At 38.4% G+C, this 23,192-nt stretch overlaps 1 protein-coding gene across 1 annotated transcript in view; it reads left to right on the top strand.

Moving 5' to 3' along the window:
* TBX5 (T-box transcription factor 5) overlaps positions 1–6,313 on the top strand; it is a gene marked incomplete at its 5' end in the record, with an annotated part of 48,780 nt that extends 42,467 nt beyond the window's left edge. The window contains 1 exon segment of the mRNA XM_036750714.1: positions 5,299–6,313. Coding sequence (XP_036606609.1) covers positions 5,299–5,873 — 575 coding nt within the window.
* Between the last annotated feature and the right edge of the window lie 16,879 nt (positions 6,314–23,192).

Genomic DNA, 23,192 nt, shown 5'->3' on the forward strand with positions numbered 1-23,192 from the left:
TTTACTCTAGTTAACATCCTTAAAGTTTAGGATACTCCTTCTGTAAATTGTCTCAAACATTGGAAACAGTTTTCATTTTCATAAGCAGTCCTTAAAGGAAATGAGCCATTTTGAAAAGGTATCGATGCATTTGGGAGTTAGAGATTTTTCTGTTGTTTCTATTGCTGGACTTTTTACAGCAACTCCCTATGTCCTGAAAGTACAGTAACAATTAGGATAGCTAGCATTTGCAAAGGTTTGCAAAGACTTTTACATATATTCATTCAACAACTTGGACAGGTCTGTGCAAATATCATCCTCATTTGATAGATAGGGAAACTGAGACGGAGAGCAGTTAAGTGACTTGTCAGGGTCCCACAGCAAAGTGTCTGAGGCAGGATTGGAATCCACATCTTCTTGACTCCAAGGCTAATAGTCTAGCCACTGTATTTCACCGGGCAATGTGATTGCTCCTATTCAACATGACTTTAAGGGCCACTGGGTTGAGGTTTCCTAATTGGCTGCTGCTCTTTCTCCCTCCCTGATTCTGAAAGTCCAGGGTGTGCTCCACCCAGCACAAGATGTGCTGGAGTACAAAGGGCGAGATGCCAGGAATGAGGAGGCCTGGGCTCCAGTCAGTCCTGTTAGCAAACAACTGCTTGGTCTAAGGTGTCACAGTTCTTTTCTAAGTGTCAGTTTCCTCATTTGGAAAAGTGAGGGGGGAAGGGTGTCATTCCAAGGGTGCCCTGTTCAGCTCAGAAAGTCTGTACTCTTAGGGTCTTTCAGCTTTTAAAGGGGGATGTGGTGAGACGCCCTATATAATGGATAAACTTTCTAACAATTTTGAGTCACCCTAAGGGAAAGTGGGTTCATGATGATTTGTTGGAGATGCTGGAGATGGGATTCTGGTTAAGAAACAGTTGTACTATATAAACTTTCAAGGCCCCTTCCAACCCGGAGATTCTATACCTCCCAACTCAGATATTCCATGATCTAAAGCCCCTCCCAGCCCTGACATTCTCTGTTCTAAGGCCCCTCCCAGCTCTGACATCCCATGATCTAAGGCCCTTCCTACTTCTGACTCTGTTTTAAGACCCCTCCCAGCTCTCGCGTTCTCTGTTCTATGACCCTTCCTTCATCTTCGACATTCAGTGTCTAAGGGAGATTCTGATATTGTGTTCTAAGCTCCCTTTCAGCTCTGTTATTCCATGTTCTACAGTCCATCTGAGCTTTGATATTCCATGGTTTAAGATCCCTTTTAGCTTTGGTCTTTTATATTTTAAGTTTCTGCCCAGCTCTGGCATCGTTTGATCCATAGAAAGCCCCTCCTGGCTTTGACATTTTCTGTTCCAAGGACTCTTACAATTCAAACATTCTAGATTCTAAACTCTTTTCCAACATCAATGTTCTGTGTTTTAGGATTTCTATCTACAATCCAAAGAACCAGATCCATTTTTCAATAAATGAGAATTGGTCTTAATAATGGTGAGTCTGAGGCACTTTTGGGTCCTGCAGTGACTTTTGATTCTTCGAAGAAAGATTCAGTCCCCATTCCATGTTGTCTTCATCATTCGTCTGTTTTATTGGCCTTCTTTGAAAAATACTCATCCTCGTTACTCTCAGCTAACCAGAAGATAACTAGAACTCCTTCCCTCCCCCCAGGTTCCCACCCTTACTGCAAAAAAATGAGAACTTATTTGAATAATTTAAATAATATGTTAAATTTATATTACTCATGTTTTGCAAAATAAGTGCTTTATCTGCACAATGACCAACATTCAATCCTTTTGACGATCCTGTGAGAGATGTTTTTAGTATCTCCTCTTTACAGATGGGGAAACCGAGGCCCAGAAAGAGGTAATGTAAATTGCCTATGGTTACATAGATGCTAAGTGTTGGAGATGGGATTGACTGTAGGTCCCTCCAGACAAGTCTGTTTTTTTCCCATGATGCCTAGCATAAGGCAGCAATGAAAATACATCTCCATAGATTGTACCCCAAATTTTTTCCATGGACCCAAAACCCCTATTCCTGCTTAAGCTACAGGGGATTTGAGATGGTCAGTGGCCAGTTTGAATGAGGGAGCTTCCATTTCATTCTGCTAAGGTTCAGAATCAGATCTCTGAGGAATTAAAGACAGGAATTGATCATTTTACAATTTTCTCAAAATGTGTGCTGGCCCCTTGCTTATTTTTCTTTCTTTTATTTGCAGCAAATTTGGAAGGGGATCAGAAACTCTTGAGTAGTATTTTTCCCCCCTCCCTGCCAAGGGTGCCCTGCAGCTGTATTTTCTATTATCGAAAAGGGAAAACGCCCTGGTTAAATGGAAAAATTTGATAGTTGTATTTCAAACAACAATGGAAAAATACAGAGCTATGGATCTTATCATCTCTCCTCTTTCTTCTCCTCTTCTTATTCTTCTTCTCTTCTCTCCTCCCCTCCCCTCCCTTTTTCTTTTCTCTCCTCCCCTTCCCCTCCCCTCCCTCACCTCTCCTCTCCCCTCCCCTTCCCTCCCCTTCTCTCCTCTCCCCTCCCCTCCCCTCCCCTCCTCTCCTCTCCTCTCCTCTCCTCTCATCTCCTCTCCTCTCCTCTCCTCTCCTCTCCTCTCACTTCCCCTTACCCCCTCTCCCCTCTCTTCTTCTCTCCTCTCCTTCTTTCTTTCCACTCCTGAGTGTCAGAATTTTAAATTTTTCATCCAGATGCTTTGGCATCCTGGGTCTCCAGGCCCCAGATGTGTCTTGTACTGGAGGGGAATAGCTAATAGCACTAGGCCTTTGGCCCTAGGTTAAATAGGTACAGAGCTGGCTGAATGAACTTTCATTTTATGAGAATCAGGCTGAGCGGCTGCTGCCATTTGTAGATATGGCAGTTTCACAAGCCCTAGTGGAGCAACCAAGGTCCCCCACTGCAGGTGTCCTTGCCCAGTTGTGCCTTCACAACCCTGTAAAAAACCGTGAAGTTGACCAAATTCTGAATGGACATAATCAGGTTCCTCCTCAGTGACCTCGTCTCTAAATCTCTCCAGTAACTGTTAATGCATTTCCTTCTCTGTGGTTTTCTCCCCAGCCTTTTTAAAGAACAGTTGTCAGGGCCACCACAGGTGGAGTACAGAATCTTAGAAATCCAAGAACCAGAGGCTGCTTGGCAACAATGAATTCAGACCTCTCCTTCAGCTCCGTCAGTCAACCCAATACACTGTGTTTCAATCTGTCCCCACTTCTCCCAGACATCCCTATTGTACCCTAATGGGTGTATATCAGAGGCGAAAATTCACTGTGGGTTATAGCCGCTCTTCTTTCAATTCTTGGGTTGCTCGTATACACACTTACATGGGTGCATGTTGTACTCTTGGAGGGTAGAGGCCAGACTTTGCTCTTTCTTTGCATCGTCAATGCTTATTATGTGCCTGGCACATAATAAGAGCTTAATCAGCGTTTGTTTATTGGCTAATTGAATTCAAGTGACCTCTGGACAGAAAATAAAGCCTTCTACATCTCTGCCTTTGAACAAAAGCTTAAGATTTCGAAGGTTGATTCAGAGAGGATCCTTGCATCTCTGTAAAGTGGGAGTCTAGGAGCACAGGGTGGGGTAGCAGAAAAAAAGGCAGAGAATCTGGGTTAGAACTTTGATGCAACTACTCACTACTTGTATAACCATGGGCAAGTCACTGAATTGCTCTGTGCCTCAGTTTACTCATCTGTAAAATGAGGGTGGATGGATCTAGATCAGTTAATTGACCAACATTTCAGTGAAATCAACAAGCACTTATTGGGTTCTTCCTACATGTTAGATACCATGCTAAGCTTTGGGGATACAGAGAAATATTAAAAAAAAATCTTCCTGCCCTCCAGAAGTTCTCATTTTACTGGGGAAAGAATATGTGCATAAGTGAGTATATACAAGAAAAGGGAACCTAGATGGTGCAGTGGATAGAGCACTGAGCCTGAAATTCAAATCTGGCCTCAGACACTTATTAACTGTGTGACCCTGGGCAAGTCACTTATCCCTTTTTGCCTCAGTTTCCTCATCTGTAACATGAGCTAGAGAAGGAAATGGCAAGTATCTCTGCCAAGAAAACCCCAAATGGGGTCACAAAGAATCAGACAACTGAAATGACTGAATAATAACATCCACATAATGCACATAAAGTAGATGCTATATAATCTTTGAGGAGAAGGTACCAGCAGCTGGAGACACCAGGACAGACTTTTTGATTCAAGGCAGTACTTGAGCTGGGAGTCTTGAAAGCCAGGGGTTCTAAAGACAGAGGTCAGGGAAGGGCATTGAATGGAACTCCAAATCATGGAGATGGGAGATGGAGCTGTGGGTGAGGATCAGAAGCTAGGCATGGAGGGAGGTCCAGAGGACTGGAAAGGTAGGATGGAGCCAGGTGGTGAAGCACCATAAATGCCAGACAGGGTTTCAATTTCTTCATCTGTCAAATGAAAGGGTTGGACTAGATGATCCTTCAAGGCTCCTTCTCACTCTGAATCTTAGGATAGTAACATTGCTTTTATTTTTGTGTAACTGTTCCTAGTTCAGGGTTTCAAATGTTTTGGGTCCTTTGTAAATGCTTGTTGATGCATTGATAGCTTCTATCTCTGAAGGAGTAAAATGGAAAAACAAACAAACACTAACTCACTTTTGTTGCTAATCTGTCATGTGAGTTCAGCTTTGTGCCTCAGTTTCTTCATCTATAACTTTGAGGTACCTTCTAATTCTCAATCTATAATGTTAGGGCTTGAGTGACCTTGGTCAGATCACTTTGGGACTCAGTTTCCTCACCTGTAAAACTGGACTATATGGCCTCTAAGGGACTCTTCCAGATCTAAATCTTGTGTTCTTATGAGGTTACCTCTTTGGGTCTCAGTTTCTGCGTCTGCAAAATGAGGAGTTTGGACTAGGTGATCTCTAAATCCTGCGACCCGTGGGTGTGACCTTTTCCAGGTCACACGTAACACAGTGGAAATGGCTACTGTGACAACAGATGAGGATTAGAAACCAAGTTTCCTAACAAGTCAGTGGACTTTTGTTAAAATTGTGTCTCTGCAACCCATGGGTCCTTGGGCATTAAATGGATCACTTAACCCTTCTAGGTTTCATCCTTCTCCATAAGGTGAGCAGGTTAGACTGGCTGGCCCCCGAGGTCTGTTCCTGATGTAAGCCCACTGTGGTCCTGTGTTTCACACTCACCAACACTGAATACTTCTGCTTGTCCCCTAACTAGCCCATACCGAGATTGTCATTGCCAGCTTTCTCTTACTGTCCTTTGCTCCACTCGGGGGGCTTTGGTGTATTCACTTTCTTGTCTTTTAGCAGATGAGGAATGTTCCACCACTGAGCATGCCTACAAAAAGCCCTACATGGAGACCTCCCCCACTGAAGAGGACCCCTTCTATCGGTCCAGTTACTCCCAGCAGCAGGGGCTGAATCCCTCCTACAGGACTGAATCTGCCCAGCGCCAAGCCTGCATGTATGCCAGCTCTGCTCCCCCCACAGACTCCGTGCCCAGCTTGGAAGACATTAGCTGTAATACCTGGCCTGCCATGCCTTCATACAGCAGCTGTACAGTGACCGCCATGCAGTCTGTGGATAGACTCCCTTACCAACATTTCTCGGCCCATTTCACTTCGGGGCCCTTGGTGCCCCGTTTGGCTGGGGTGGCTAATCACAGCTCCCCCCAGCTCGGGGAGAGCATGTTTCAGCATCAGACGTCCGTCTCCCATCAGCCTGTGGTTCGGCAGTGTGGGCCGCAGACCAGCCTCCAGTCCCCTGGCAGCATACAGCCTGCTGAGTTCCTGTACTCCCATGGGGTACCTCGAACCCTCTCTCCTCATCAGTACCACTCTGTCCATGGAGTGGGCATGGTGCCAGAGTGGAGTGAGAACAGCTAAGACTGAGCAAGGGGCTGTGATGATAGACATGAAGAGGGAGGATGAGAGACAGGAAACCCCTTTGGCAAGATTTCCTCCAACTGGGCCCTTGTGCCAGCTGGATGCTGATTTGAAACCACAATTCAAAAAATGTGACTTTTTTGTTTTGTTTCAAAAACTCAAAAAAAGGGAAAAAAACCCAACCCCACAAAAAGTCAACCTGTTCCATGACTCCCTTTCCTCTCACCTTCCAAACTCATCTTCTACAACCACCCTGAGGCCTGAGCTGTGTTTTTGCATCTCAACACCAGAGTTGTAACTAGGGTAGGCCAACTAGTGCTTGGTCCCAGAGTGCTCCGATTTAGGGAGCATAGACAGCTCTTGCAGTCAATCAATCAACACATCAAGTCAACAACCATTTATTAAGTGCTCACAGATACACCAGGCACTGTGTTAATTACTGAGGATGCAAAGAAAGGCAAAACCAACTCCATACCTGAAGAAACTCACATTCTAATGAGGGAGACAATATTTAAAGTGCCTACTGTGTACCAGGCACTGTGTTAGGGGCTGAGGATACCAATACAAATAATGAAATGATCCTGATTTGAGACTTCATGAGCTCCTCCCCCATTTTTCTTTGTTTCCTGGAGACCCTTCATCATCCTCCCAGCAGTGGCCTCACGTCACACCAGTGTTTCAGGGTCTTCGTCTCCCCTTTCCCCTAACTCTTGGTAACTGATATTGGCCTTTCTAGCTACTTGCCCCAGGCACTGTTTATGGTGCTTGTCCTTGGTACGACTCTGCTCAAAACATATTCAACAAATCAAGCTAAGAAACTTTTACAAAGTGCCTACTATGTACGAGGCACTGTGCTAGGTGCTGGTGATACAGAGACAGACAAAAAAGAGGTCTACATCCCAGTGCATCGGATGTTTATTTTCTAGCCCTGGTCCCTTGGTGTTAATGTTAACATTGTTATATAATAAATTATAATATATTTTTTCTTTCTATTCTCTGAAAGGGACCTGGTCCCTTTTGTGGGGGAGACCTAGACAGGTTGTGTTCCAAAGTGTGCTTGTGTATGGGTTTTTTTTAAATCATCTCTTGCTTCTTCCTGCCCCTCCCTGCAAAAGACCCACATTCCCCTTGACTAAAGTTAGGTACCTACCTCTGACATGTGATGTTTCTGCAAATATCCAACACTTACCTTCGTGATTGATCTTTATAATAAACACGACACTCTCTTTTGATTTGCCAATGGGACTAAGAAAGCTATTCCTGTCTAGGCCTGGCAATGTTTCTTGCAAAAGACCCTGTCTTCTTTCCTGCTCTCTTTCTTTGGATTCAACCCACGTTGAAATGTGAGCTGATGGGAAATGTGTTGCTTTGGGAAGAAAGTGGAAAGTGGTGGGTTTTGACTTGGGCAGAACTCGGATGATAAGAGGACCACCAGCTCAGGAGTTGATGCAGAGACAGAAAAGCCAAAATAAATGTACTTACTGACCAAAAAGCAAACTGGTAGAGACTCCAGCCTCTATCCCCTGCCCTTGAACCCACTGCCCCTGCCTGCCAAATGGAAGAAGACTTTGCAAGGCGCTCTTTTCTTTTCAAATTCTTTCTTTCCAAAGAAACCACAGTAATGCCAAAAGGAAACAAACTGTGTTGGGTGGTGGGGTGTGTGGGTGTGTGTGTGTGGGGGGGATTTTTTTAAAGAGCATAAAATGATAAAAAAAAAGTTTGTAAGTAAAACTATTGCAGGGTTCTTCAGATGTAATATTTTACTGGTACTATTTATTTATAAATAGGATTTCTAATTAAGTAATAACAGGTAATAAAACCAGCATATCTGCTGGTTAAGAGCTTTTTATTTTATTGATACTCGAATCTAAGTTTGTTGTTTTTTCCCCCTTTTCACAGTGCTTTTCTTGTATTTTTTGTAATTGACCCTAATGAAGAGAACAGGGTAAAATGTCTGAGTGTGGGAAAGTGTGAGTAAGCATGTGTACGGCTGTGAGTGTGCTCTTGCTATGTCTCCATCTATGTTGCTAAGGAAAAAATATCCCCAAGTATTCTTTCCATATTCTTGTGTGTCAATTTATGCCTAATAAATGCCACGTGCTTCAAAAGCACCCAGCGCCCAGATACTTGCTTTGATGATTATTCTAGTTCTTTTTTTCAATTAATCAACATTTATCGAGCACCTGCTATGTGCCAGGCTCTGTGCCAAGCAGTAGAGATGCCATAAGAGCAAAAGACAGTTCCCACCCACAAGGAGCTTACAATCTAATGGGGAGGGGAGAGACAACATGTGAACAAATATATCCAAAGCAAGCTATATACAGAATAACTAGGAAATAATTAACAGAGGGGAGGCATCGGAATTAAGAGGGGTTGGGGAAGGCTTCCTGTAGGAGGTGGGGATTTAGTTGGGATTTAAAGGAAGTCAAGTCATAAGAGTGGAGGAGGGATAGCATCTCAGGTATGGTGGGTAGCTGAAGAGAATTCCCAGAGATGAGATATGGAGTGTCTTGAGGTCAGTGTCACTGGATTTCTGTCCCTTGCTTCATAAATTGAAGGCAAGATGTGTTGATAAAGGCAATGTTGGAGTCAAGTCCATGAGCTTTCATTAAGTATTTACTCTGTGCAAGACACTGTGCTGGAGGTACAAAGGAAAATGTCCTCCACGGGAGGGAGACCACACGTAAACAATTCTGTACATACAAGATATATGTTGGAGGAGAAAGGCCTGGGCTGCCTCATCTGCTCATTTTGGTTGCCCCCAATTCTGTCATCTGTGGGTAAACCACTTCATCTTTCTGAGCCTCAGTTTCAATGTGTGTAAAATAAGAGGTTTGGGCTAGATTATCTCTAAGGTCCCTTCTAGCTCAATTTTGTATGAACCAATGAAGCATCTGAAGGACCATTAAGTGGAAGAGGGAGATCACTTGCTTAGCCCAAGAGGGTAGAACCTGAAGTAGAGTGTGGGAAGTCAGAGAGCCATGTTTAGGATTCATATAAAGAAAACACGGCCACACAATTGGAACTGTCCAACAACTGCATAGGCTGCCTTGGGCATGGTGAATTTTTCTTCACTGTAGTAGGGCTTGAAAAAAAAGAGGGACACCATTTGTAAGAAGTGTTATAGAGTATGTTTTAGCAGAAAGAGCAGTGAATTTGGAATTAGAGGCCCTAGGCTTGAAACCTCCCTCTGTTCTTACTACCTGGTACATCAAACTTCTCTGGCCTTCAACTTCCTCATCTTTAAACTGAGGGAGACTGGCCTAGATTTTCCTAAAAAAGACAGGGGGAAAAGTACTTTGTCTGAAGTCAGAGCACCCAGATTCAAATCCTACATCTGATGCTTATTACCTATGTGGTCTGGATAAGTTATTTAATCTTTTTTGAATGGGTTTGTATAAATGGCTTTTGGGGACCCTTCCAGTTTTAGGTCTGTGATCCTCTGATCCATCCCAACTCAAAAATCTATGATTTCCAAGATTCTTGTTCAGGAGTAGGTTGGACCAGATGGTCTTTTCCAGAAATTCTCTGATAGTTTTTTACATTCAAACAATTTTGTTCTCCTTTTTACTCATTAGAGATCATTCTTAGCTGTGCCTTTGGAATTTCCATTAGGCACTTTGTAAGCCTGGCTTGAATTGTTTTAGGTACTTGAAAGAGACCAAATTTCTTGACAATTCTGGGTTTTCTTGAATTCAGAATAGCTTTCTGCATATGAGCCTAGCTTAAGAAATACCTATTGTATAAGGTGTGACTCTAAAGCAAAAAATGTGGGTTTATTAACAAGACCATAACTAGCAATTTTTTCCTCTTAGAGCACATTATGTGAAACATACTTAAACCAATTTTTAAAACAAATAAGGCACAAATAGGGTAGAAATGGGCTAGAGAGGCATGACCATTGTTGGGGAGTGGGTGGAAGATGAATCTTTTAATCTTGTAGCTTCCTATTTCAACTGAACAACACTGGCAAGTCTCTTTATCTCTGTGGGCCCCAGTTTCCTCTCCTGTAAAATGAAATGGTTGGACTCATTGGCCTCTGACAGGGTTGGGCCAGATTATCTCTAAGGTAATCTAGCCTCTGCTTCTAACTCCAGATGATATTATATAATAACTTACTTGTCTTGCTGACAGGGAACTAAACTTGGTTGCTTCTGTATCTGTTGCATGACCAGTGCTGGGAGTGTCCTAAAAATGTTGGTGCCCTGTGTCAAGGCTCCAAAAGGTTCACCGTGGTTATTGCATCTTTAAAAATAACAAGGGGAAGGGGGCAGGGAGAAGGGAGGACAGAAAGAGGAGGAGAAAGGGGAAAGAAAAGAGAGGGGCACTGATAGAAGGGAGGGCAGATTGAGGGAGGCAGTGATCAGAAGCAAAACACTGGTGAGGATGGACAGGGTGAAGGGAGAAAGAAAAGTATAAATGGGGAAATAGGATGCAGGGAAATATACAGTAATCATAACTTAATGGAAATGGAATGAACTCTCCCATGAAACAGAAGTAGATAGCAGAGTGCATTAAAAACCATAATCCTACAACGTGTTGTTTACAAGAAACATCTGATGCAGCGAGATACATACACAGTAAAGGTAAAAGAATGGAGTAGAACATATTATGCTTCAGCTGAAGTAAAAAAAAAGCAGGGGTAGCAATTCTGATCTCAGACAAAGCAAAAGCAAAAATAGATCTAATTAAAAGAGATAAGGAAGGAAAGAAACTATATCTTGCTAAAAGGTACCATAGACAATGATGTAATATCAATACTAAGGATATATGCACCAAGTGGTATATAGTATCCAAATTCTTAGAGAAGTTAAGTGAGTTACAGGAAGAAATACACAGCAAAACTATACTAGTGGGCGACCTCAAACTCACCCTTTCAGAACTAGATTAATCTAACCACAAAATGAATAAGAAAGAAGTTAAGGAAGTGAATAGAATTTTAGAAAAGTTAGATATGATAGACTTCTGGAGAAAATTGAATTGAAGTAGAAAGAAATATATCTTTTTTCTCAGCTATATGGCACCTACACAAAAATTGACCATGCATTAGGGCATAAAAACTTCACAAGTGCAGTAATACTAAATGTATCCTTTTAAGACCATGATGCAATAAAAATACATGTAATAAAGGACCACAGACAGATAGATTAAAAATTAATTGGAAACTAAATAATCTAATTCTAAAGAATAAGTGGGTCAAACAACAAATCATAGAAATAATCAATAATTTCATCAGAAAGAACAACAATAATGAGACAACATACCAAAATTTATGGGATGCAGCCAAAGTAGTTCTTAGGAGAATTTTTTTTTATCTCTAAAGGCTTATATGAATAAAATAGAAAAAGAACAGCTCAGTAAATTGGACATGAAACTAAAATGACTAGAACAAGAATAAACTTAAAATCCCCAATTAAATACCAAGTTAGAAATTCTGAAAATCAAAGAAGGGATTGACAAAACTGTTCAACTAATAAATAAAACTAAGAGGTGGTTTTGTGGGAAAAAAAACAATAAAATAGATAAACCTTTGGTTAATTTGATTAAAAAAAAGAAACAAGAAAATAAAACTATTAGTATCAAAAATGAAAAGGGTGAATTCACCATCAATGAAGAGGAAATTAAAGCAATAGGAGCTATTTTGCCCAACTGTATGCCAATAAATCTGACAATCTTGGTGAAATGGATAAATATTTACAAAAATACAAATTGTCCAGATTAACAGAAGAGGAAATAAAATACTTAAATAATCCCATTTTAGGAGAAGAAATTGAACAAACCATTAATGAACTCTCTTAAGAAAAAATCTCCAGGGCCAGGCATATTTGTAAGTGAATTCCACCAAACATTTATAGAACAATTAATTCCAATACTATATTAACTATTTGGAAAAATAGGTGGAGTCCTACCAAATTCCTTTTGTGACACAAATATAGTGCTAATATCTAAACAGTGAAGAGCCAAAACAGAAAGAAAATTATAGATGAATTTCCCTGACGAATATTGATGCAAAAAATTTAAATAAAATACTAGCAAATATATTACAGCAATTTGTCATGAGGATAATACACTCTGACCAGGTGGAATTTATACCAGGACTGAAGGGCTGGTTCAATATTAGGAAAACTATCAGCATAATTGACCATATTAATAACAAAACTAACAGAAATCATATGATTATCTCAATAGATACAAGAAAAGCTTTTGACAAAATACAGCACCCATTCCTATTAAAAACACTAGAGAACATAGGAATAAATGGAGTTTTCTTTAAAATGATAAGTAGTATCTAACTAAAACCGTCAGCAAACATTATATGTAATGGGGATAAGCTAGAAGTCTTCACAATAATGTCAGGGGTAAAACAAGGATGCCCATTATCACCATTATTATTCAATAGTGTACTAAAAGATGTTAGCTATAGCAATAACAGAAGAAAAAGAAATTGAACGGATTAGAATAAGCAATGAGGAAACAAAACTATGACTCTTTGCAGATGATGCCATGGTATACTTAGAGAATCCTAGGGAATCAACTAAAAAAAACTACTTGAAATAATTACCAACTTTAGCAAAGTTGCAGGATTTAAAATAAACGCACATAAATCATCGGCAATTTATATATTGCCAACAAAGTCCAGCATCAAGAGACAGAAAGAGAGATTCCATTTAAAATAACTGTAGAGAATATAAACTATTTAGGAGTCTACCTGCCAAGACAAACCCAGGAACTGCATGAAAACAATTAAAAAAACACTTTTCACACAAATAAAGTCAAATCTAAACAATTTGAAAAATGTCAATTGCTCATGGGTAAGACAACCTAATATATTTAAAATTACAATTCTACCTAAATTAATTTATGTATTCAGTACCACACCAATCAAACTACCAAAAATTATTTTATAGAGCTAGAAAAAATAATAACAAAATTCATCTGGAAGAAAAAAATGATCAAGAATATCAAGGGAATTAATGGGGAAAAATGCAAAGGAAAGTGGCCTAGCCATATCAGATCTAAAAGTATATTATAAAGCAACAATCATCAAATCTATTTGGTATTGGTCAAGAAATAGAGCGGTGGATCAGTGGAATAGATTAGGTACACAAGACACATTAGTAAATTACTATAGTAATGTAGTGTTGATAAACCCAAAGACTCCAGCTTCTGGGATAAGAACTAACTATTTCACCAACACTGCTGGGGAAACTGGAAAATACGGCAGAAAATAGGCACAGACCAACATATCATATCATATACCAAGATAAGAACAAAATGGGTACGTGATTTAGACAGAAATGGTTATACCATAAGCAAATTAGGAGAGCAAAAGAATAGTTGATCTGTTAGATCTATGGAGAAGTGAATAATTTATGACCAAAACAAGACATAGAAAACATTATGAAATGCAAAATGGATAATTTTGACTACATTAAATTAAAAAGGGTTTGCACAAACAAAACCAATGCAACCAAGATTAGAAGGAAAGCAAAAAGCTGGCAAAAAATTTTTTTACAGCCAGTTTTTCTGATAAAGGACTCATTTCTGAAATATATAGAGGACTGAGTCAAATTTATAAGAATACAAGTCATTCCCCAGTTGATAAATGGTCAAAGGATTGGAGCAGGAAGTTTTCAGATGAAGAAATTAAAGTTATCTATAGCCATATAAAAATAGTCTAAATCACTATTGATTAGAGAAATGCAAATTAAAATGACTCTGATGTACCACCTCACACCTATAAGTTTGGCTAATATGACAGAAAAGGAAAATGATAAATGTTGGAGAAGATATGGAAAAATTGGAAAACTAATCATTGTTGATGGAGTTGTGAACTGATCCAACAGTTCTGGAAAGCAATTTGGAATTCTGCCCAAAGGGCTTTAAAAGTGTGTATGGCCTTTGACCCAGAAATATCACTTCTAGGTCTGTATCCTAAAGAGATCATAAAAAAGGAGAAAGGACCCACATGTACAAAAATTTTTATAGCAGCTCTTTTTGTGTTATCAAAGAATTGGAAATTAAGGGGATGCTCACCAATTGAGAAGTGGCTGAACAAGTGGTTGTATATGAATGTAATGTAATACTATTGTTCTATAAGAAATGATGAGCAGGCATATTTCAGGACAAACTTGGAAAGACTTATACGAACTGATACTGAGTGAAGTAAGTAGAACCAGGGGAACATTGTACACAGTAACAGCAACATTATGTGATGATCAACTATGATAGACTTAGCTCTTCTCAGCAATACAATGATCCAAGACAATTCCAAAAGACTCATAATGGAAAATGCTATCCACATCCAGAGAAAGAACTATGGAGTTGGAATGCAGATCAAAGTGTACTGTTTTCACTTTTTTTCCCCTTTCTTGTGGTTTTTCCCTTTTGTTCCAATTCTTCTTTAATGACATGACTAATGTGGAAATATGTTTAACATGATCGTACATGTATAACCTATATCAGATTGCTTGCTGTCTTGGGAAGGGGAAAAAAGGAGGGGGAGGGGGAAAGAAGGGAGGGAGGGGGAATTTGGAACTAAAAAATCTTATAAAAATGAATGTTGAAAATAAAAAAGTAATTGAGAAATGTCTACAAAATAAATAAAATTATAATACAGCAGGGAAAAAACAAATACAAAAACAAAAAAAAATGAGAGGTGTGAGGGGAACTGATTTAAGAGGATTCTAGTGCTGAGCACCTTTTGATAACAAATGATAACAAAGATGTTGATAAAGCCTATAACCTTGCACTTTCTACTTGTAGACAAAACCACCTGTTTGGTGGCTTAAAGGTAGTACCACCTTGTGACCAAATCATATACTACACTCCTTAGCTAGTATCTATTCAGTCAGTTGTTGGTTTGTTTCTACAGGTTGCAAAGAGGAAGGAAAGAAGCTTGATATGCACTATTGTCATGATAATACCCACTGAGTATATACTAAGTCTGCACCAATATCACAGTGTTAAACATTTTGCATTCTTCTGTGGCTCAAAGGACCAACTTATTATCTTTTACTATTCAATTAGGAACAGAACCTCCAGTTATGAGGTCAATTGGAATAAACTGAAGGAAATATGAATATTGCTGGAGTGCAATAAATGTAATTTGATGGTTAGAGATTTTAAAAGTGACTTAACAATTAAATTATTTGATACAAGGACACTGAAAAATCCATAAGATAAGCTAAATTATATTTAGGATATATGTGTCCACCAAGAGAATAGACCTAGAATGTTGGGAGCAATTAATTTTAATTTAATATGAAAAGACAATCTACATAAAATGGATATTATGCTCACTCTATTAAGTTGAAATTATTTAGCACTCTCTCTACCTATGGGAATACCTCATGGAGTTTTATAATGATGATTAAAAGATGATTGGAGAATTTCTATGTGATAAAGGGAAATTGAGCATATATTACCTTATATGACCTTGCCTAACAAGGATGGTGGATTTGCTATTTCTGGCCTTTATCAAGGCAGGAGTCATCTGTAATGAATGTGGTAGCCTAGGGACTTTGGATCAAGAACTATGAGCTGATGCAGAATGAAATCTATTTTATTGTACTGTTTACCAGAAAATTAAAGAGGAAGAAAAATAAGGGGAAAAAAAATAAAGAACTTACACACCTCAGTGTAAAAAAAGGTGCCTTTTCAGAGGCAGTTAAGGAACCACAAGATGTTTTTCCCTTCCTTTATGGTTGCCTTTTATTTAAAAAAAAGTATTATTAAAGTGTTTTCATATTAAATGTTTCTGGATTACTCCACACTTTGAGAGCTCTCTTATAGCAAAGTAAAACTCTTTGACCAGAGCTGACATGCCCCTAGGTTACTTAATCACCTAATTGACCAAGTCAGACTCCAAAAGATCCTTGGTGGTTTCCAAAAATCAGATTTGACCCCACTAAGGAGAGCTGAAGACTGCCCAGCAGTCTCCGAAGGCAAGGTGGAAATGTGGAAAGAATGCTGGATTGGAGTTACAGGTCTTGAAACAGATCCAGTCACCTCCCTGGGCCTCTGTTTCCCCATTTATGAAGTGAGGAGGAAGAATTCAATGGCCTCTGAGGTCCGTTCCTGCTTTAAATTTGTGATTCTATGAGCTCTAATGGAGGCTAATGGATGTTGGTTTCTGTGCATGCTCTAAGCAATGGGCACATCTTTGGAATATGTGTGTAACCTTCCAAAGATGATCCATTACTTTGGTCTATAAGGTGTAGCAAAGCAACTGGTAAATCAATATCTTAATTCCCTTAACTTCACCACTTATAAAATGCTTCCAGAGACCCACAGAAATGATGTCATAGGGTAGTGGTCACATTCAGAAGGACAGGATAAGATATAGGGAGCAGAAAGCCAACAAGGCCAAGCCCAGATTAACCAAGTAACACAGAGATGCTTCTGATTTATCTTTTTGCTAACCTGACTGGTTTAGATGATGGAATTAACCCACTCTACTAGGCCATGGAATTGAGGATTGGATGGGGATAACTCAAGACACTTATCTTGTAACAGTGACTCATTGGCCAGGAAACCCCAAAGGTCTTCCCCTCCCAGTTTGATTTGCTTTTTTGAGTTTTGATTAAAGGGGCCATCCTTTGATTAATTTCTTAAAGAGACCTATTCACTGAATGGGCATTACCTCACTCAAAGTGAGAACCTGAAAAGACTTTAGCCTGAAAGGACCAGGGTCTCCCAATGCATCCTGGGCCATCTCCAGTTGTGCGGTGAATATCAGGTCACTGGACCCATATGGCTCTGGAGGATAAAGTGAGGCTCGTGACCTTGCACAGCCCTGCCTCACTCAAAGTCAACTGTAAGTCATGGCATCATCTCCCTGATGTCATGGTAATCTTTGAGAACTTAGGACAAACACAACAACAATAATACTTCTAAAAGATGACACAGTACATTCTTCACAGCATTGTGTATCTGGTACCAAGAGGTATTATTCTTGTCTTATAAATGAGGAAGCCAAAGTTCTGAGAGATGGAGTGCAGCTTAGTATCTTAGAGAGCTTCCCAGGGCACTAAGAAATCAAATGACTTGTTTAGGCTCATACAACTAACATGTGTGAGTGGCAAGACGTGAACCCATGTCTTGTTGAATGGGAGGCTGGCCCTCTATCTAGTTATCATACGATCCTGTTTCCTAACATGGGTTTAGGCTACAGTAAGAGAATTATAGCATATGGGGCATCCTGTTATAGAGAGACAGGGATGATGTGATGGTAGAGGGGAGACAGTATTGGAGGAGAAAAGGCACGGTAGGCATGTCCTGCCTGCTGATCTTGTTTGCCTATGACTCTGTCACTTACTAGCTCAGTGACCTTGGGAATGTCCTATCACCTCCCCAAGCCTTGATTTCCTCATCTCCGAAATGACGAGTAAGTTTTCTCCCAACTCTATTTTTATGGTCCTATGAATTTAGGGTCACATTTTATCAAAGGGTCTGGGCTTGACTCTTTCATCTCATGAATATTAAAGAGCAGAGTCAGGATCTGAATGCAGGTCCTCCAACACCAAATGGTTAGTGGAAGCAAAACTAAATGTGGGGTTCAAATTGCTGCTCCCTCCCTTGTTACCTGTGTGAAGTTGGGTCACATCTCTTTACCTCTCTGTGCCCTCACCTGGAAATGAGGTCAGATTAAGATGACATCCAAGGTACCTTTGAATCCAATGTCCTTTGATTCTTGCCTGGCCCCATTTGGCCACACTTAGTTCTGAGTCCACATCTTAGGAAGAACATTGACAAATCAGAAGGTGCCCAAAAGAGGATGACTCAAATGATGAGGGTACTAGAAACTATGTCACAGGATTCTATTATCTTAAATCAAACCAATAATGAAAATCTTCTTAAAATTATATTTTATCACTGTAAAATATTCAATTTGTAAATTTTTTCAGAACTTTCAAATCTCAAAAAAATTTCAAAATTTTTTTAAATTTTAAATTTTTAAAAAAATATTCATTTTGAAAATGAAGAATCACCTTCTCTCCCTCCTCTCCCATCCCCTCACCCCTTCATTGAGAAAGCAAGCAAAACAAAACTCCTTTTACAAACATGTATAGTCAAGTAAAATAAATTCCTGAACTGACCATGTCCAAAAAAGTCTCTTGGTATCTGAGTTCTTTGCCTTTCTATGAAGATGTGGATAATACAAGTCGTCTGGAATTTTTGTGATTATAAATTGTTCTCTTGGTTCTGCATCAGTTCATTCAAGTCTTCCCAGGCTTCTCTGACACAATCTCCTTCATCATTTCTTACAGTACAATAGCATTTGATATATCATAACTTCTTCAGACATTCCCGAATTGATAGATACCCCTTCAGTTTCCAACTCTTTGCCGTTGAAGAAAGAACTGCTATATTTTTACACATCAAGAAGACCCTTTTCCTCTTTCTTTGATCTCTTTGGGACATAGATCTCGAAGTGACATGACTGGATTATTTTAAATGCAGGTATGTACATTGTAATAGTTTTGGGGACATAGTTTAAAATTGCTTTCCTGAATGGCGGGACCAGTTCATAGCTCCATTAGCACTCTATTACTGTATGTTTTTCCTACAGCACTTGTCATTTTTTCCTTATTATCAATCTTGCCAATATGATGGATATGAGGTGAAATCTAAGAGTTTATTTTTATTTGTGTTTCTCTAGGAATTAGTAATTTAGAGCATTTTTCATATGCTTTTTGATAGCTTGGATTTCTTCCTATGCAAATTGCTTGTTCATATATCCTTTGATCATTTAATTAATTATAGAATGGCTCTTAATCATAAAAATTTGAATCACTTTCCTATATGCCTTAGAAATAAGATCAAAGCTTGCTGCAAATATTTTCCTATGTAATTTACCCATTTTCTTCCCATTTTAGCAGCATTATTCCTGTGTATGCAAAACCTTTTATTTTTGTATAATCAAAACTATCCATTTTGCCTTCTGGGATCCTCTCTATCTCTTGTTTGGCAATGAGTTATTCTCCTGTCCATAGTAGATCTGACAGGTTATTTTTTTTCCCTCTAATTTGTTTGTGATATCATCCTTAATGTCTAAGTCAAGTACTGGTTTGGAACTCAAATTGGTATACAGTATGCACTTTTGGTCTGTATTTAGTTTCTTCAAGATTGTTTTTCAATTTCCCCAATAGCTTTTGTGAATGGACAATAAAAGCACCTACCTCCCAGGGCTGGTGTGAGGATTAAATTAGATGATGTTTATAAAGACAATTGCAAACCTTAAAGTGCTAGTTCTTATTTTTCTTAGTAGTATTGCTGTAGATAGCATTTCCTTAATTATATTGAATAGTAATAGTTACTATGGAGATCATTGCTTTACCATTAAACTTATTGGAAAGGCTTCTAGTTTATCCCCATTACAAGCAATGCTAGCTCTTCATTTTAAATAGATATTACTTATCATATTTGAGGGAAAATGCAGATCATATGCTTTTTAGTGTTTTTAACAGGAATAGGTGCTGCATCTTATCAAGAGCTTTTTATGTATCTATTGATCATCTTAGATATTTGTTGTTCTTGTTATTAATATGGTAAATTTTGTGGTTTTCCTGGTATTGAACCAGTCTTTCATTTCTAGTATAAATCCAGCCTGGCCATAGTGTATAATATTTGTGATGTGTTGCTACAGTCTCCTTGTTAATATTTTATTTAAAAATTTTACATTAATATTCATTAGGCTATTAGTCTGTAGTTGCTGTTTTCCTGGTTTGACTCTCCCTGGTTTAACTATCAAGATCATTCTTGTATCATAGAAGAAATTTGGTAAGGTCTCCTTTTATCCTATTAAAAAAAAAACAGTTTATGTAATATCAGAATCAATTACCCTATAGATGTTTGATAGAATTTGCTTGCAAATCTAACTGGCCCTGTTTTTTTTTCCCTTTGAGAGTTCATTTTTGGGTTGTTCAATTTATTTGTTTAAGATTAGATTATGCAAGTCTTCTACTTTTGGCTGTATTAATCTGGAATGTTTATATTTTTGTAAATATTTATCTATTTAATTTATTTTGTCAGTTTTATTGACATATAATTAGTTAAAATCATTCCTAGTAATCTCTTTTGTTTTTGTTTTCATTGGTTTTGAATTCAATTTTTTTTTCATTTTTGATAATGGTAATTTGGTTTAGTTCTTTCTTTTTGTTTTTAAATTGTGTCAACTAATGATTACCCCTTTGAAAAAAAAGCTCTTAATTTCATTTATTGTTTCAATAGCTTTTGATTTTGTTAAATTTCTTCTTTGATTTTCAGAATTTTCTATTTTGTGTTTAATTGAGAGCTTTAATTTATGGTTTTTTTAGTTACATGTCCAATTGATTGATCTGTAATTTCTCTCTTTTATTGATAGAAGTGTTTAAAGATATGATTTTTCCCTTAATAACTCCTTTGACTGAATCCCCCAAATTTTGATATGTTGTCTTGTCATTACCTTTAATGAAAGTATTACTTGCTCCTATAATTTGTTCCTAAACCAGAACATTCCTTAGAATTAGATTGTTTCATTTCAATTAATTTTAATCTTTCCTTCAAAGGCCTTATACTGAATGTAATTTTTGTTACATTATGGTTAGTAAAAATTTGTTTAATTTTTTTGCAGTTGTATGTTTTTTACGTATTAATGCATGATAATTTTTTTCTCATGCATAGCTGAGGAATCAGTATTATCTTTTGTATTTCCTTTCAAAATTCTCCAGAGGTCTTTCCTAGATAATTTTTATAAAATTCTATTCAGGTAGTTATCTTCTTTCTCATATTTTTTGATTAGATTTATCTGTGTCAGAGAGGGGATAAATTGAGGTCTCCCATTATATTTTTACTATCTATTTCTCCCTACGGTTTATTTAATTGTTTCTTTATGTACTTAGATGCTATGACATTTGGTGCATATATATTTGATATTTATGTTAATTCATTGTCTGTTATCTTTCAGCAAAATGTAGTTTCCTTATTTATGCCTTTTAATTAAATCAACATTTTTTTGCCATTGTTAAATGGCTACTAATTCTATATGATCTTGACTATGGTTCCCTTGGTATTTGAATTCTTTCTTTCTGGTTTCTTGCAATATTTTTTTTTTCCTTTACTTGGAAGCTCTAAATTTTGGCAATACTGTTCCTGGGAGTTTTGATTTTGAGGTCTCTTTCCGAAGATGACTAGCATGTTTTTTTCTATTTTTACTTTGCCTTCTGGCTTTAAGAGATCTGGACAGTTTTATGAATTCTAGGAATATGATGCTAGGCTCTTAATTTTTTTTTTGTTCATGGCTTCTAGATGGACATGTGATTCTTAAATGATCTCTCCTCAATTTCTTTTCCAGATCTGTTGTTTTTGCTATGAGAAATCTTATACTTTCTTCTATGTTTTCAGTCTTTTGGCTTTGTTTATATTCCTTGTTGTCTCATGGAGTCATTAGCTTCTATTTGATTCTCTAGTTTTCAGGGAGTTTGTTTCTTAGGTAAGGTTTTCTACCTCTTATTATAAGCTATTAATTCTCCTCAAATATTTCTTCCATAGCTTATTTCTTTTCCCACTTCCCCTCTAGCACTCTCATTTTATTTTAAAAATCCTTTTTAGCTTTATTAAAAACACTCTTCTTTCATCTTCCAGGAATTCTAGTTCAATTTGTGCCCAAGGTGTGTTTCCCTTTGAGGCTTTGTTTATAGATGTTTTGGAATCATTCTCTTTTTCTGAGTTTGTATCTTGAACATCCGTCATCATAATAAATCTTTTCTTTTTGTGTTTGCTAACTTTTACAGCCTACTTTCTGACTTTGGACTTTATGTTAAGGTCATGCTTTTGTATACTCCTGGGGGGAATGTCTGGGTTGATATTCTGTACTCTTGGGTCCTGCTGACACTTTCTTGGGAGTCCTGAGTGTTGTGCTATTCCAAGATCTAAGGAACAGCTCAGGCTAGTGACCTGCCAGCTTCAAGTGCTCCCAGAGTGTTCTGATCTAGCATAAAAGTTTGTTCCTTTTGCTCTTGGTTTAAACTTTGACATTCCTGACCTGGCTCTGGGTCTAAGTAACACACCTGCGGGCTTGCCCTTGGTTAAAGTTCAAGTAGACTGTTACTAGACTAAGTCACTATCAGCCAGCTGAAAAACTCTGCAGGTTCAGAATGATAGAGCTTGGGTTCCCCCTTGGTCTGAGAATCTTGCCTAGGTTATTCTGCTTCAGCTTCAGACTGCACTGAAGGCTGGAATTGTGACTCTGTTCTACTCCTGGGTCAGAGCAACATGGCTACCCCTTGCTTCTGAACTTGCTAAGTATTCAGTATACAACCCAGGAACACCTGAGACACACAGGTTCTTTCCACAGTCTGCTCTGGGGGTCTGTGATATGGAATTTAGTGAGTAGCAAAGAGCAGAATTACCAGTTGGCAACTTCCTATAGCCCATACCAGATCAAGGGTTTATGAGTCTGGGATCTCTTCTTGCCATGGTGCACAGTCTTGATTCTCTTTCAATTCCTGTGTGCTGGAATGCTCCACATGATGCAGTCTTGGCTGAATCAAGTTTCCATTTTTCTCTGACATCCCTACCTCCTATTCTGACCTTGACTGGAAATGTGACTTTTTTTCTTGGATTTCATAATCAAGGATTGGGTTGGTGCATTTTCTAGATCTTTGTGGAAGAATTGTGTTGGAGAGCTTGGCTATATTTTTTTTCCTACTACTCAGGGGTGTGTTGGTAAATGTTTAACAACCAGCTCTCTGAAAAAAAAGATACATGTGACACTGCCTTACTGACATTTTCTCCCTTTCTTAATTCTAGAAATCAACAGCAACAACAACAAAATAGTCTAATTTGTAGCATTTGCCAGTTTTGAGGGGTGAAAACTCATGTGGAAAATTTAACAATATGCTCCCTTATATAATAGCTCGTTCCAGCATACTCCTGCTACTGCTCCATTATCTGTGCTATGCCTTCCTGTAGTCAGAAGTTTCAGGGTTAAAAATAAAGAAAGGCTTGCTAAATATTAGAGCTATACAAAAATAGGGTGGGCTGCCCCAGGTGATAGGGAGCTCTCTCCATTACTGGAAGTATATAAGCAGAGATTGGATAATCATTTATGTGGGATGTCCTGGAATGCCCCACAGTTGGTAGAAGGGACTCTTGCTGGGGTTTTTTTGGGGGGGAGTTGAGCTAGATGATATCTGATGTGCTATCTAACTTTGACATATTATGGATCTATAGCCTCCATTTTACAAATTAGAAAACTGAGTCCAAGAAGAGGATGTGACTTTCCCAGCATTACACAAAGAAGATATGAAAAAACCAGGACTAGAAACATATTCT

This window comes from Trichosurus vulpecula, chromosome 1 (assembly GCF_011100635.1).
Source record: "Trichosurus vulpecula isolate mTriVul1 chromosome 1, mTriVul1.pri, whole genome shotgun sequence".
In the NCBI taxonomy this organism is placed as follows: domain Eukaryota; kingdom Metazoa; phylum Chordata; class Mammalia; order Diprotodontia; family Phalangeridae; genus Trichosurus; species Trichosurus vulpecula.